This window comes from Pelophylax lessonae, assembly GCF_965119305.1.
Source record: "Pelophylax lessonae genome assembly, chromosome: 3".
NCBI classification, from domain to species: domain Eukaryota; kingdom Metazoa; phylum Chordata; class Amphibia; order Anura; family Ranidae; genus Pelophylax; species Pelophylax lessonae.
Genome location: NC_138770.1, coordinates 536,646,368 through 536,660,730, shown reverse-complemented (window position 1 = coordinate 536,660,730; position 14,363 = coordinate 536,646,368). Strand labels below are relative to the sequence as shown.

General features: G+C 44.3%; 1 protein-coding gene across 6 annotated transcripts in view; it reads left to right on the top strand.

Annotated features, from left to right (window-relative positions):
* Window positions 1-14,363, top strand: part of TIAM2 (TIAM Rac1 associated GEF 2) — a 457,180-nt gene that overhangs the window by 344,345 nt on the left and 98,472 nt on the right. For all 6 annotated transcript variants that reach the window (XM_082250259.1, XM_082250257.1, XM_082250260.1 and 3 more), the window contains one exon: window positions 13,930-14,034. In XM_082250259.1, the coding sequence (XP_082106385.1) occupies window positions 13,930-14,034 (105 nt within the window). The remainder of the gene's footprint in view (window positions 1-13,929; window positions 14,035-14,363) is intronic.

Here is a 14,363-nt window from a genome sequence, read left to right as displayed (position 1 = left end):
TACAATAGTGCTTTACAGGTTTAAAACATTTTACTATCCTTGATGTACGATTTTTTTAAACATTTGAAATGTCTTTGATGTAGGACACTCTGGTCTGTCTCTGTCTAGCGATGCATTAAAACAAACAAGTTAAAGGGAGTTAAATGAAGGCTTTTATGAAAACGAAATCACTATATACATAAGGGACTTCAAAATCTAATATAAAACAAAATCTAATAAAAACATAATTGTAATCAAGTAGCCTAAAGACAGTGCTGTGTGCTTAGCACTGTGTTCCCTTTTGTCATGTACGACTTCTAATTAGAAGCTTATTTGCAGCAACTCCAATGCTTAAAGTACTTATCATAAAGTACCCATCACATAAAGCCAATTAAAAATCAAACAACTATATTTAAAGCGTAACTCAACTTTTTTTGAGAAAAAAACATTCCCCTCTGGGTGATCTCTGTACATTGCAAGGATTATAACAACCTTTGTTGCAGTTTCCTTCCTTTTGTTATTCTGAAGAAATTCCTGTTTGTTCCTCTGTGCCGAGTGGGTCTAATAGGAGTGGTTTCATAATTATCAATCAGCTGTGCACCTGCAGAGCACTAATGAGGAAATCTGCTGGGCGTGCATACCTTTAGACGTGTTCCTATTAGGAGTATCTCACCAAAAACCCACCTTTAGACTTACCAGTAACGGTGTTTCTACGAAACTTCCAGGACGGCAACACATGAGAGATGTAGCTCCACCCTACAGGAAACACAGTCAGTTCACAGCTGTTAAAAGGACCCACCCTTCCCCTTGTCCCTCAGTTGTAAAAAAGTAATTCTCCCAACCAATTCACAAGGGATAAACATTCACATAGGTACTCACCACCTGTTGTTTACAATCTTTCTCACCCTTTTAACTGGGCAGGGATTTAGGCCTGCCATCCTGGAAGGTCCGTAGAAACACCGTTACCGGTAAGTTTAACAGTCGGATTTCTCCTCTCACCTTTCAGGATTGCAACACATGAGAGGATAATAAAGTAACCACAGGCCTACCCTATGGTGGGACCACTGCCTGCAAGATCTTCCTGCCAAATGCCAGGCTTGCAGCGTGTTTTACCTCCACTCCATTCAGATGGGAAGTTCAGGTCTCAGAACGAGGCTTGGAGCACACTTAGTCCTCCCCTCATCGCTGCTGATGTTATGCGGCTGGCCCTTCACAGCATGGCGCCCACTGTTCGCAGGGGAGGACAGGAGGAGACCTGAGCTGCTGAGTGGGGCAACAAGTGGAGGGACCACCGCGCTGTGTTTGACTTGACTGTGCCACAAGAGGCGACCTGTGAGAAGCCCAAAAAGGCATGCAGGTAGAGTGCGGCCCTCACCGGTGTTCCTGAACCTGCCTCACAGGAGTACCATCCGACTCTCTAGGTCTTCTGGTCAGAGAAAAAATCAAATGTTTCGCTGTGGGAGAAACACAACCAATACTGAGAACAAGGGGAAGGGTGGGGCCTTTCAACAGCTGGGAACTGATTGTGTTTCCTGTAGGGTACAGCCTCTCATCTCTCATGTGTTGCCATCCGGGAAGGTGGGAGGAGAAAATGGCAGAGGATGGCTAAAATCTGACTTGTATCTTAGGCAGACCTCTGGGAAAATTGTTGAGCCAATCACAGGATTACACAATAGGAAATTATGTTTCTGGGGTGTGTTCAGTACACATTTTGTGTACAGAAAACCTCCAGGTAGCCATTGCATTACATTTTCAGAAAATTACAGCAGCTGCAGATTGAAAAGGAAAGGTCATTTTTAATTACATTCAATTACAATATGACTTGTGTCAATTGTATACGCTATATTATTTTTTTCTTTGTTTGCCATTATTTTTCCCACGAAAGTGGAGTTACCCTTTAAGTATTTACATATTTTTAACATGTAGCAAATTCACTTTAAAACAAGCCCTTACAGACCTCTGTGGCTGCACACACTTTGGATCCATTAATTTTCTAATGTTACAGTGGAAGCATAGAGGTCATTCTGCAATGATGAATCTGTGTAAGACAGCAATGTGATGCAGAATGATACACAGTTGATGGGGGGGGGGGGGGGTAGAGCATTGTGTGTATAAAGCATGTAAAATTCATGTTAGTGGTCTGCAGGATGAGAGAGTAAGTGCTCTGGGAATTTAAGCAGGGCAAGCATAGTTGCTGAGAGAACAACATCATTACTTCTGCTGTGACATTTAAGGATGCATTGGTCCACTTGCCTTCAGCTATACAGGTCAAAGATTTATTTTAAAGTCCAATTCCTAATGGTACATTACAGGATCTCAGTCTTAGACAAATGGTTATGCAGCTGCCTTCTGAAGATTGGAGGCTGTCAAAGTGGCCTTATCCTGTAAGGGGCCTTTCCTAGTGTTTCACAGGAAGAATTATGTCTCGAGGCCTAAGGCCTTTTTTCATCCCAAGGTGGTTTTCTCCTTTCACCTTAACCATTGTTCTTCACCCTCTATTTCCTGCTTCAACAAAACATTCTAGTGTCTGGATGTGTTCCAAGCTGTGCAAGTATACCTTTCAGCGAAAAGTTCTTTTGGACAATCAGATTTTCTCGCTGTCACTTATGAGGGTCCCTACAGGGGACACTCTGCCTTTCATTACGATATTTCCAGTTGAATTAGACAAATCATCTTTTGAGACTATAGCTTAAAATTATATGGTTCCCCCCTTCTTGCAAAGGCACACTCAACCTGTTTCTCATATTTGCAAGGCTGTCACCTGGTCACATGTGGATTAAGTTTTATTCGGTGGATATTCAGGCCCCATCTGATTGCAAATTTCGTAAAGCACTTAATGCTGCCCTCTGAGTTTTATTTAGCCCTTCGTTTGGGGGACTGTTAGCCTTTGTTTGCTGTGTTGCCCACCACTCCGTTCAACTGCTTTTAGACATCCCATTAAAAAAATAGGATTCTTGTCTTCCCTGTACAATCTTTTTCTTTCTTGAAGTATATTACACTCCCACTCTCTTCCGATTGATTCCTATTATTTCTTGCTAAAAAATTAGGTTTGCTGGGAGTGGGAGGGGTTATACTGAGCTATCCTTCCATCTTTGGTTTTCCAAAGACCATCTCCTTAAAGCATCTACTGTACAAAACCTGTGGTTTCAGATTGAGATCCTGTGTCCAAAAATGAAAAAAAAAATCCTCTTTTACTGCTTGATAAGAATGTGTAAATAGATGAAGTCCATACCCAGGCCACAGTTTCAGTTTAAAGTGCCCCCAGACATTAAATGACAGTCTGTATTAGAAGACAATCTGTCTATGGGTGACAGGGGTAGGATAAGATTAGACACCTTAGGCAGCCCCTAGATTAGTCAGTTTCTTTTGTTCAACCAGTGAATTTACCAAAAAACAAAAAAAAAAACTGAACTGATTCCCACATATTCAAGGATGATAGGAGAAAATCCACCCCTCTGAGCTATTGTTCTGACAGCGGGGAGACTTCCCCACCATCAGAATACACGGATCAGCGCTGCCAGCTATAGCACTGAATACACTGATCAGCACTTTTCAATCTCCCTGCCCGTGCATGGATCAAAATTTAGCCAGTCCCTGCAGAATTGTCCAAATGTTGATCCACACATGACCGGCTTTAGAAGGATCTGTCTGATCTTTTGTTTTTCCCCGGATAAGCTGAAAACGGAGGTTTCTGCTGTGTGATTCCTTCCACAGACTTAACTCAAACAGTCACATCATGTGACCATTTCTGTTTAGGGTTCTGTGACCAATATAAACGCCTATGGGCATGTAGCTCATGCCTGCATTTCCAATTACCCTCTAATGTCTATAGTGACCTACAGTATATGGCATACTTATTATAGCAAGAGACTATAGGCGACTATCATTAACACATAGAAAAAATCTGGACAGGGCTGTTTTCCCATTTCCATCTTTTGAAATCTTATATGCTCTGACTTCTAGGGAGTTTGTGCAACATACAGTAAACATCAGAGTTGAATTTTGAGTGTTAGAAGTATCCACTAAGGATCTGGCAATTTATTTGTATATCGCCAGCTATAGATTAGGTTGGCAAAGTAATCTATATGTGTATGGGTCATTGTATGATAGCAGAAATTGCTTTCTAATTATGGTTATTTTTTTTTTCGTCTGAAAGCAATGTCTTAACTGTCAATGCGATGAATTATACCGCTTCTGGCCATATGCTGCTTTGCCCAAGTGTCTAGATCTTTATGTATTTCTAAACTCACTTTGCTTGTCAAAGAGTGTACAATATACATATGTACTCACTCCATTCAGTTTCAATGGTCCCAGTTTAGTCCCAGTTTACATGGGTCTTTTCTGGTGATAAAGTGTGCTGGATCTAATCACAATGGAAGCCTTGATCCTCCCACTATCCTCTGTTGCCTGGAGGCAGGTATCCCGGCATACACCCCGGTGGTGATGCTGGACTTAAAATGGTAGTATGTATATCACCTTTTTAGCTTTTACAACATAAATAACTAATCTAGTAGGAGGGGGCTCCTGTCATTCTTGACCATTGGGTTATGCTACCCCCTACAGGAGTAGGACACTAGGCAGAAAAAACTTCTGGCTACACCCATGGGCAGTGCCAGGGGGTATACTCCCTCTTCCTGCTAAAGTCACAAGTTTTTTTCTGCCTAATCAGGAGTAAGGACCTAGTTCCTTGCTGGGAACTTTGGTCCTGGCAAATTTTTTTACATAGAAAATGCTTTCCTCCTGGATTTTACTGGTGAGATCTACAAGCAACTGCCAGACTGGGCTCGATAATCTAGATCTAGAGGGTCCCCCCAAACTGGCAAGCGAACGAGCGTAGACCTCAGCTCTGCGCTAGGTTGGCCATGACATAGCTCCACTGGATGGGGGCTGGCCCTGGATGACATCATTAAAAGGTCTCACAGGGGGAAGAGTACCTTTCTTCCGCAGGCTACTAAGGGCAAGGAACCTCGTCGTAGATGTGGACCTTCCTTCTCGGCTCATGAGAAGTTTTTTCGTCCCTCGGGGTCGACTGACAAGGGCTCGAAGCCTTTCAGGGCCTCCTCTGGCGGATCCAAATGAACCTGGCAAATCGAGAGCAGACTTCCCTAGATCCACGGACAAGGCTCCTTCTGCATGAAGGTGTGCCCTCACCCATATCGGGGTGGAGAAAAGTCTTCACTGGTTTAGGACCCATGGATTTCCCTGGTACAAGACAAGTGGGTCCACAAAGTCTTTCGGTCTGGCTACAAGATCGAGTTTCGCTCTTGTCCCCCCATTTTTTTCCTTCCAACCTGCGCCTGCCCCCAGACCGGTTACAGGGTCTGTATGGGGCAGTACAAAACCTGTTCCTTCAAGGGGTGATTGTCCCGGTTCCAACTTTGGAACGTTTTCAAGGTTTCTACTCAAACCTGTTCACAGACCCCAAGAAAGAAGGCAAAGTGCGTCCAATCCTGGACCTCAAGGTGCTAAACTGCTTTGTGCGGGTACAGAAGTTCAGAATGGAGTCCCTTTGAATGGTGGTGGCATCCCTACATCAGGGGGATTTCCTCGTCTCTATAGATTTCAAGGATGCCTATCTTCACATTCCAATATGTGCCAGTCACCAGTGTTTTTTCCGCTTTGCTGTGGGAGAGGAGCATTATCAGTTTGTGGCATTACCCTTAGCTCTGCGGGAGTTTGGCTGGATTCTGAATTTTCAGAAGTCTGCCCTGGTTCCGTCCACGAAGCTGGACTATTTGGGCCTGACTCTGGACTCGGCTGTAGCCAGAGTGCTCCTTCCTCTGGACAAACTCCAGAAATTGCAGGCTGCAATTTGCCTCCTGCTGTCCAACAAAATGGTCATCCCTCCGGACTTGCATGCATGTGCTGGGCCTGATGGTATCCTCTGTTGTGGCGGTTCCGTTTGCACAATTCCATACGAGGTCCCTGCAAAGGGAGATTCTGACCAAATGGGACAAGACTCCACAGTCTCTGGACAATCAGATCTGGCTGAGTCGGGGGAACAAAGGTGTCCCTGATATGGTGGCATCACTCTCTAGCGCTTCGGCTAGGAAAATCCATTCTCCCCTTGTATTGGACAGTGGTCACCACAGATGCCAGCCTGTCCAGCTGGGGAGGTGTCCTCGGCAGGCATTCTGCTCAGAGGATCTGGACACTGGAAGAGTCCAGACTACTGATCAATGTCCTGGAACTCAGAGCGATCAGACTGTGTCTGGTTCATTGGACAGATCGTCTTCAGGGATGCCCAGTGTGCATTTAATCAGACAATGCCATGACCATGGCTTATGTCAATCACCAAGGGGGCACAAGAAGTGCCCTGGTGGCTCTGGAGGTAGCCGGCATTCTAAGGTGGGCAGAATGGTTTATTCCAGCACTCTCCGTCGTACACATTCCCGAGGTTGAAAATTGACAGGCGGATTACCTCAGTCAGCAGGCGCTGGACCAAGGGGAGTGGTCCCTTCACCCGGAGGGGTTTCATCAGCTGTTTCTCTGGTGGGGCACCCCGAGGTGGATCTGTTGGCGTCTGGGCTCAACAGAAATGTGCAGAGGTTTGTGGCTCGGTCAAGGGTTCCTCTGGCAGACGCTACAGACACGCTGGTGGCTCTGTGGAGTCAGTATCATCTGATCTAGGCCTTCCCTCCTCTCAAGCTTCTGCCCAGACTCCTATGCAGGATCGAGGCAGAAGGGATTCCGGTCATCCTAGTGGCACCGGACTGGCCTCGTTGGGCCTGGTACGCCGATCTAGTGCGGCTGGTCACCAACATTCCTTGGAAGCTTCCCCTCACGGAGAATCTGCTGTTCCAAGGACTGATCTTCAATCCTGCTTTACAGTTGCTGACTTTGACGGCTTGGCTGTTGAACGCCAGGTGCTAAAGGATAGAGGTTTGTCTGAGTCGGTTAATCATACGTTGTTAAAAGCTAGGAAATCTACCTCTAGGAAGATCTACCATCGTACATGTACGTGTATATTGCGTGGTGTGAGTCCCTTGGGGTTCATCCTCGTTCCTTCTCGGTGGCTCGTATCTTAACCTTCCTTCAATGGGGGGTTAAACAGAAGTTGGCCTTGAGTACTATCAAGGGCCAGGTCTCAGCTTGGCAGTCTTTTTCCAATGACCTTTGGCCACACACTCCCTGGTGTGTACCTTTCTTCAGGGTGTCCGACATTTGGTTCCTCCAGAGCGTGCTCCGTTGCTGGCTTTGGATCTTAATTTGTTGCTTTCAGCTCTACAGAACCCTCCCTTTGCTGAAAAGGGGAAATTATCCCAAAGAACGTCTGAGGCAAGGCCTAAGGTGCAGAGGCCCCACATCAGATGAAAATAGAGGAAAAAAGGAAGGGGGAAAAAAGAGGGGTGAAAAAGGAAAACAACTCGATCAAAGGGGAGAAAAAGAGATGATGCGAAGGAAGAGAACAAAGAAAAGAAATGAGGAAGGAAAAAAAAAAAAAAAAAAAGGGGGCTAGGGAAGGGGCGAGGGGATGGGAGGGAAGGGAAAGGGGGAGGGAAAGGGGGGAGAGGGGGGGAAAGGGAGAGAAAGGAACAAGAAGGAGAAAGGAAAGGACAAGAAAGAAAAAAGGGAAAAGAGGGGAGAAGGGGAAGGGGGGAGCGAGGAAAGGAAAAGGACAAAAGGAAAATGTGGAGGGCTAATGGGATTTTATAGGTACCATAATTCAAAGATAAGTAGCAAGGGTATAAAAATAGAACATTTATTAATAAATATTAAAAACAGGGTATGACACACAAAAAATCATCACATTACAAATGACACATGTAGAAATATGAATATATGAGATAAATAGGCATAAGGCAACAATATGGATATTATCAGGTCCAATGAAGATTCATCAGACGAAACCCGACATGTTTCGCGGACACAACGAATCCGCTTCTTCAGGGGTATAGAGCATATTGTGAGCAGGATGTACCTTAATTAGCCTGTGTAATGTAACAACAATAATTAATACAGTATCATAAATAAATTTCCAAAGGAATGCATGCAGGTGTGGAACAGCCAAGTGCGCCCCAGAGAATAGCCCCCATGACAGGACACCGATAAACCAGAACCGGGCGAGAGCGTCTCCTGAAAAAACGCCTCCCCAACGGATGTGGAGGGAGAATACAGGCAGGAGATTCCAAAGTGGACACCACAGAGTGAGAATGAGCATGCGTATAACAAGGTGTAAAGGATGGAAAGCCACCAAGATAGGAAAGCAAAGAAATATGAAAGGGTAGAAGGGGTAGATATATATCTACCTTATTGTAATGTTCTTACAGGGACTCTCATATAGCATAAAATGGAGACCAAGTGTGTTTCCATATACAGCGTAGGCTGAGGTCCAGTGGCCCCAGAGATCCTATATAAAAAGGGAAATGGTGTAAACAAAGTAAATAAAGTGAGATAAATATCAGCTGAAGCTGATTTTGGATCTAAGGCAAACGGCCATGGGCTGTGTTGGAAAAATACCTGTTCAAGGGTGAAGCATAGCCGGCATTTAAGCTATGGAAGCCTGTACAGCAAACAGGCAGTGCAGCATCAGGCGAGCTGCAATAGGCAGCGCTGCCTGCCTTTGCCTCGGAATATCTGGGGAAAGAACGAGGGTTGGGCAGGTTAGAAAGCAAATTGTCCAGGTAGGGGGGTAGCTGAGAAGATGGTGGTGTCGGGAGCCTTACCTCCGGTTTGCTGTAATGGTGATGAACGCCGTCTCCTAGAGGCTACTGTGGCGTTCACCCGCCTATATGTCCCTCAACCCAACGTCACCTGCGCATGACGTCACGCGCAAAGTGGGCGGGTCAGGTCCTCAACTGTGCGCGCATGTCAGGACGCGCGCGCAGTGCCGCACTCGCAACAGGCCACAACACGCAGCCCTGTACGGCCACACTGGAGAAGAAGACAAATGAATTGTCCAATCATCGCCGTGTCCGAGGACCACACATCCGTTTGGGAGTCGGGGAGGCGCGCCACCGCCCGGGTGGAAAGGGAACTGACAAGAAGGGCTTCAGCGGCGCACAATGTAAATGGGAGTCCACACAAGCATGTTACAACATTCAAAAGTACTAAGCCAAAATTCAGAATACATCAAAATAAATCAATAAAGACACCTTGTAATACATTATGTATAAGAAATATGACATAACATCAAGGAGTAGCAGGGGAAAGAGAACCCCCGCAAAACTTCGGTGTAGAAATTTATATATTAACTCGGCTGGGGAAGTCTTTGATAAGATCCCCCAGGGGAGCTACCAAGAATTAATGTATACAAAATTCTATGAGCACTGGTGCAGCAGCAATACCAATATGTGTTGAGGAGAGACATATATGTTAACATATATACGTATGTATAAAGAATATAGAGCTAAATCAACAAATGCTATTCCAATGGGATTTTGGATAACTTATAACTTACCAGACTCCAACCAGAACACGGATTCCAGCAAAAACGGATCAGAAAACGCCAGACACAATAGGTCAGGAGCTCATGGGCAAGCTAGGCTGGGGACCTAGCAAGATACAGGTATCGAAGAATATTTATGAAGAGGAATTTGACCTGAGGATATATTGGGGAAATTAACCCAAAAAGGGTTTATATGTTAGAACTTCATTAATCCCCGGGGGTACAGTCGCCTCCAGGGATTAAATCCAATAAGATTCTTTCTGTAATATACGTTTATCCCAATTTCCCCCTCGGGGGTCCTGGGGAATAACTTCCAAAACAAAAAACGACACAACAGAGTTGTCGTACTTATGGCGGAGGCCTATATGGCGTGTAACGCTGGTCTGGATAGTACCCCCTTCCGAATGGTAGATATGGTCAAGAACCCTCCCTTTGAAAATATTTGGGAGATTCCCCTGCTTACGCTGTCCCAGAAGGTGGCCTTTTTGGTGGCTATCACTTCTGCGCACATAGTGTCTGAACTGGCAGCGTTATCCTGTCCTTCACCTTATTTGGGGATTCACAAGGATAAGGTGGTGCTTCGCCACTGTCCGTCCTTCCTTCCTAAGGTGGTCTCTGACTTTCATTTAAATGAAAACATTAATAAAAGGCAACACGTGTTGCCTTCTCGGTGTCCCAGGCCTAAACATCCGAAGAAAATTGCCTTGCATGCCTTGGATGTGGTCCGGGCAGTTTGGGTGTACCTGGCAGCTATGGAGATTTTCAGGAAGTCAGGGTCACTATTTGAGCTCACAGATGGACCTCTCAAAGGGTTGCCCGCTTCCTCTGCGACCATTTCCAGATGGATCAGACAGACGGTGGTTCAGGCCTATTCGATCAAGTGCCAGGTTCCTCCTTTCTCTATCAAGGCGCACTCCACTAGGACGCTTAGTGCCTCTTGGGCCTTCCGTCATCAAGTGTCAGTGACACAGGTTTGCATGGCGGCCACCTGGTCGCCGGTGCACACTTTTACAAAGTTTTAAAAAGGTGGATGTGTTGGCATTCTGCAGATGCTTTCTTTGGCCACAAGGTTTTGCAGGCTGCTGTTAAGAGGACCTGATCATATTTGAGGGTGTATTGTTTTTTTTAGATGGGCTCTGGTTTTTTTGGTTGAGCCCCTGTCGCCTGGTTTAGCCTTGGGAATTTTTTTCTGTTTGCCTGGTCTTAGTCCGTAGGGTTCAATATTGAGATGGCCCACCCTTTGCAGCTATTATAGCTTCAACTCTTCTGGGAAGGCTGTCCACAAGGTTTAGGAGTGTGTCTATGGGAATGTTTGACCATTCTTCAAGAAGCACATTTGTAAGGCAAGACACTGATGTGGACCAGAAGGCCTTTAATACTTTGTAGTGCCACCTTTTGCTGCGATTACAGCTGTAAGGTGCTTGGGGTATGTCTCTATCAGTTTTGCACATCGAGAGACTGACATTTTTGCCCATTCCTCCTTGCAAAACAGCTCGAGCTCAGTGAGGTTGGATGGAGAGCGTTTGTGAACAGCAGTTTTCAGTTCTTTCCACAGATTCTCGTTTGGATTCAGGTCTGGACTTTGACTTGGCCATTCTAACACCTGGATATGTTTATTTGTGAACCATTCCATTGTAGATTTTGCTTTATGTTTTGGATCATTGTCTTGTTGGAAGATAAACCTCCATCCCAGTCTCAGGTCTTTTGCAGACTCCATCAGGTTTTCTTCCAGAATGGTCCTGTATTTGGCTCCATCCATCTTCCCATCAATTTTAACCATCTTCCCTTTCCCTGCTGAAGAAAAGCAGGCCCAAACCATGATGCTGCCACCACCATGTTTGACAGTGGGGATGGTGTGTTCAGGGTGATGAGCTGTGTTGCTTTTACGCCAAACATAACGTTTTGCATTGTTGCCAAAAAGTTTGATTTTGGTTTCATCTGACCAGAGCCCCTTCTTCCACATGTTTGGTGTGTCTCCCAGGTGGCTTGTGGCAAACTTTAAACAACACTTTTTATGGATATCTTTAAGAAATGGCTTTCTTCTTGCCACTCTTCCATAAAGGCCAGATTTGTGCAGTATACGACTGATTGTTGTCCTATGGACAGAGTCTCCCACCTCAGCTGTAGATCTCTGCAGTTCATCCAGAGTGATCATGGGCCTCTTGGATGCATCTCTGATCAGTCTTCTCCTTGTATGAGCTGTAAGTTTAGAGGGACGGCCAGGTCTTCATAGATTTGCAGTGGTCTGATACTCCTTCCATTTCAATATTATCACTTGCACAGTGCTCCTTGAGATGTTTAAAGCTTGGGAAATCTTTTTGTATCCAAATCCGGCTTTAAACTTCTCCACAACAGTATCTCGGACCTGCCTGGTGTGTTCCTTGTTCTTCATGATGCTCTCTGCGCTTTAAAAACGGACCTCTGAGACTATCACAGTGCAGGTGCATTTATACGGAAACTTGATTACACACAGATGGATTCTATTTATCATCATTAGTCATTTAGGTCAACATTGGATCATTCAGAGATCCTCACTGAACTTCTGGAGAGAGTTTGCTGCACTTAAAGAAAGTAAAGGGGCTGAATAATTTTGCACGCCCAATTTTTCAGTTTTTTATTTGTTAACAAAGTTTGAAATATCCAATACATTTTGTTCTACTTCATGATTGTGTCCCACTTGTTGATCCTACAGTTTTATATCTTTATGTTTGAAGCCTGAAATGTGGCAAAAGGTTGCAAAGTTCAAGGGGGCCGAATACTTTCGCAAGGCACTGTATATAGTAATATATATATATATATATATATATATATATATATATATGTGTATTTTTTTTTAATATGATAACAAGCTAAACAAATAAAATCGGAAAAAGAAAAAAACAAAATCAGCAGAAAAATAATAGTTATGGGGAACAGGTCTATTTAGGGTTAAGTAGGGTTTATTTGTTGGTTAAAAAAGGTGTTAAGGCCCCGTTCACATAGGGGCGATCCGACTTAGAGGGGCGACCTCGGAGCGGCCGCCACGGACTTCATAACATTGAAGTCTATGGCGGTCGCCTCCGGGTCGCCCCAAAGAAGCTCCGGACCCTTTTTCTAAGTCGGAGCGACTTGTGTCGCTCCTATTAGAACGGGTCTGCAGCTTCCCTATGGAAGGCGACCTACGGCGACCTGTGAGGCGACCAGGTCGCCTCACAGGTCGCCTTAGTGTGAACGGGGACTAAATCTAAAAATTTTTATTTTAAAAAATAAATTAAAAAAAAGGTTTTGTTACTGGTTGATTTAAAAGGAGAAGAACAGCCAAAGCTGGACTTCTCCTGTGGATCACAGGAGTGCAGTTTGTTCTGCATTCCTGTCATCTATTTTAAAGCCCACTGTTAGCTGATGTCACAGAACCAGTTCAGGCTAGGGCAAAATCGCGACAATGAAGACAGGATCCTCTCACATCCAATGACCGGCATCCAGCTCAGCCTCTCAGAGCCACTGAGAACCTGACCCAGACGCTCTCGCCCCCTCTACATTGCGAGGGAGCACTGACAACCGAGCGATCAGCAGTCTTTGATCGCTCGGTTCTCAGACTTAGAGCAGGCAGAGGACAGATGCAGCATCAGACCAATGCTGTATCCACCTAGGTAAGTGTGATTCTAAAAAAAAAAAAAAAAAAAAAACCCATACTTCAATTTTAACTGACATCATACACCGTCGAAGGTCACCCTTCAGATTAATGAAAGAGTAAATACAATGTGATTAAATAAAAATAATGTTACACTGTATTTCTGAATCACACTTCTGAACACAGCACTGTTCTTAAGCTCTGTTTTTGACAGCAGCAACTACAGACACTGTTTCATTACACAGCAAGTCCAGGCTGTCATTTGACAGTCAAAAATTACCAATAGGCAAGGCAAGAAGATCACCATCAGGGGTGTGGTACAAAGGCATGTTACATCTGTGTTTTTTTGGGTTCATGTAGCACACCTAAAGTTCAATAATGTCCATTTCTACATCGTAAACTACTTTAGAATGCCAAGATGATAAGCGGTTGCATGTTGTACAGTTGTGTATTTTTATACTTACGCTACTAAATTAATTATTTCACTGGAATATGAAAGACCTATGAGAGATTCACATTTTGGTCATATCTGAACTATAATCATTGCATGTGCAATCTATTCCTGCATGCTGTTTTAGAAATGTATGCATTAAATAAGGTATCTAGAGCGCTAAAAATTCCCTTATTAAATGTACCATTTTGACTGCTTTTTTGCCAAAAATGTCATAATTTGTTGCGTATTTGTGTGTATACCATGCTTTCTATGTGTTTGAGTTTTGTGCATTTTGATGTGCTTTTTATGTATAAACACTAATCCTTTAGAGGCAAAACAATAAACTTGTATCCTAGTAGGTTTGCATATTAAATATACTCAAAAGGTAAAAACCCTACATCACTGTTTTAACATGATAGGCTCAATCTCATTGTTTAATATTACAGGCCTTTAGTATACTACATATATTCATTATTTATACCAGGATGGCAGCTTTTCTAACTCTTGTTTTCAATATAGGTGCGGCAACTGGACCCCAGTTTTTTTGCTTTGCATTTACGAAAAAATGTGGATGAGAATATTGAATATTACTTACCTTCTCCAGTGGACTACATGCAAGACCAGGTATGGATCATTTTATGACCGATAACTAGTTTTAGATTTAATTTTTTTTTTTTACATGTGGCCTAGGTATATTGCATTGTGCAATCTTAGGCTCCTTTCCCTTGAAGGGTCCAATCACCCAAATTTGCAGGATGTTCGCCCCGACGAACACTCTGCAATGCACTGAGCGCTACACAGTGCATTTTGCGCCCTCATTAGGCAAAAATTTGCCCAAACAGGGCCCAGTATTAGCTGGTTGTTAAAGAGCGGGGCTGGGAAACCGACTGCAGCGTCCTTAACAACCGATAAGTTATCAGCTGTCAATGGGTTTCCCTGCTGACAGCTGAAAA